This window comes from Vipera berus (genome assembly GCF_964194415.1).
Source record: "Vipera berus genome assembly, chromosome: 7".
NCBI classification, from domain to species: Eukaryota; Metazoa; Chordata; class Lepidosauria; order Squamata; family Viperidae; genus Vipera; species Vipera berus.
The window spans coordinates 69,390,290-69,391,042 of NC_138209.1; the positions used below are offsets into that span (position 1 = coordinate 69,390,290).

Genomic DNA, 753 nt, shown 5'->3' on the forward strand with positions numbered 1-753 from the left:
CTCTGAATTGTCTTAATGCCCCCCCCCCTCAGTAACCATTCTTTCGCTCCACTGTATCCCACAAGAACTGCTCATTATATTCCAGATGTATTTGCAGCATTGATGTATATAAGGGAATCCGTGATAGAAGTCCAACTAATTGTTCCAAAGCAGTCATCAATTGCCCAAAATTATCCAGGGACAAAGGTATATATCTCAAGACTCAGCCAGAAATCTGTTTTCTTTCAGTAGCAAATGCCATTTTTCTGCTAGTTAATAAGAATCATCCAGAAGCTTACCACTGTTAACAGTGATTGGAGTCTAATCTTAAGTTATCTTAAACTAAGATAATGTCCATATTCCTACAGGGTGACAGCGGAGGACCGTTGGTGTGCGAGCAACCGGCTGGACGCTGGACGTTATTTGGTTTGACTTCTTGGGGTTCGGTCTGTTTTTCCAAAGTTATGGGTCCTGGAGTTTATAGTAACGTGTCTCACTTTATTGAATGGATTGAAAGAGAAATCTACCTGCACACATTTTTGATTCGTTGATTTCGTCGGTGCCGACAAAAAAGCAATGTCTTGAGGACACCGGAACAATGAAAGCGTTGGAAGAAGCTGAAGACGTTTGATGAACTGTCGATTTTATAGGTTGCAGATGCTAAGCAACAGGGCAGGTTCAAAGAATGTGTAAATCCTTTGGTGCCGGAGGTGCTTCTGAGTAACGCTCAAATATTTTTGTAGTTATTGCTGCCTTGTTTCTTTAGCAGTTCTG

At 41.4% G+C, this 753-nt stretch overlaps 1 protein-coding gene across 1 annotated transcript in view; it reads left to right on the plus strand.

The window, feature by feature from the left end:
* The window catches only part of CORIN (corin, serine peptidase), a gene marked incomplete at both ends in the record, with an annotated part of 99,247 nt that extends 98,717 nt beyond the window's left edge, over positions 1 to 530 (plus strand). Inside the window, one exon of the mRNA XM_081332547.1 lies at positions 348 to 530. Coding sequence (XP_081188673.1) covers positions 348 to 530 — 183 coding nt within the window. The remainder of the gene's footprint in view (positions 1 to 347) is intronic.
* Positions 531 to 753: the final 223 nt, after the last annotated feature.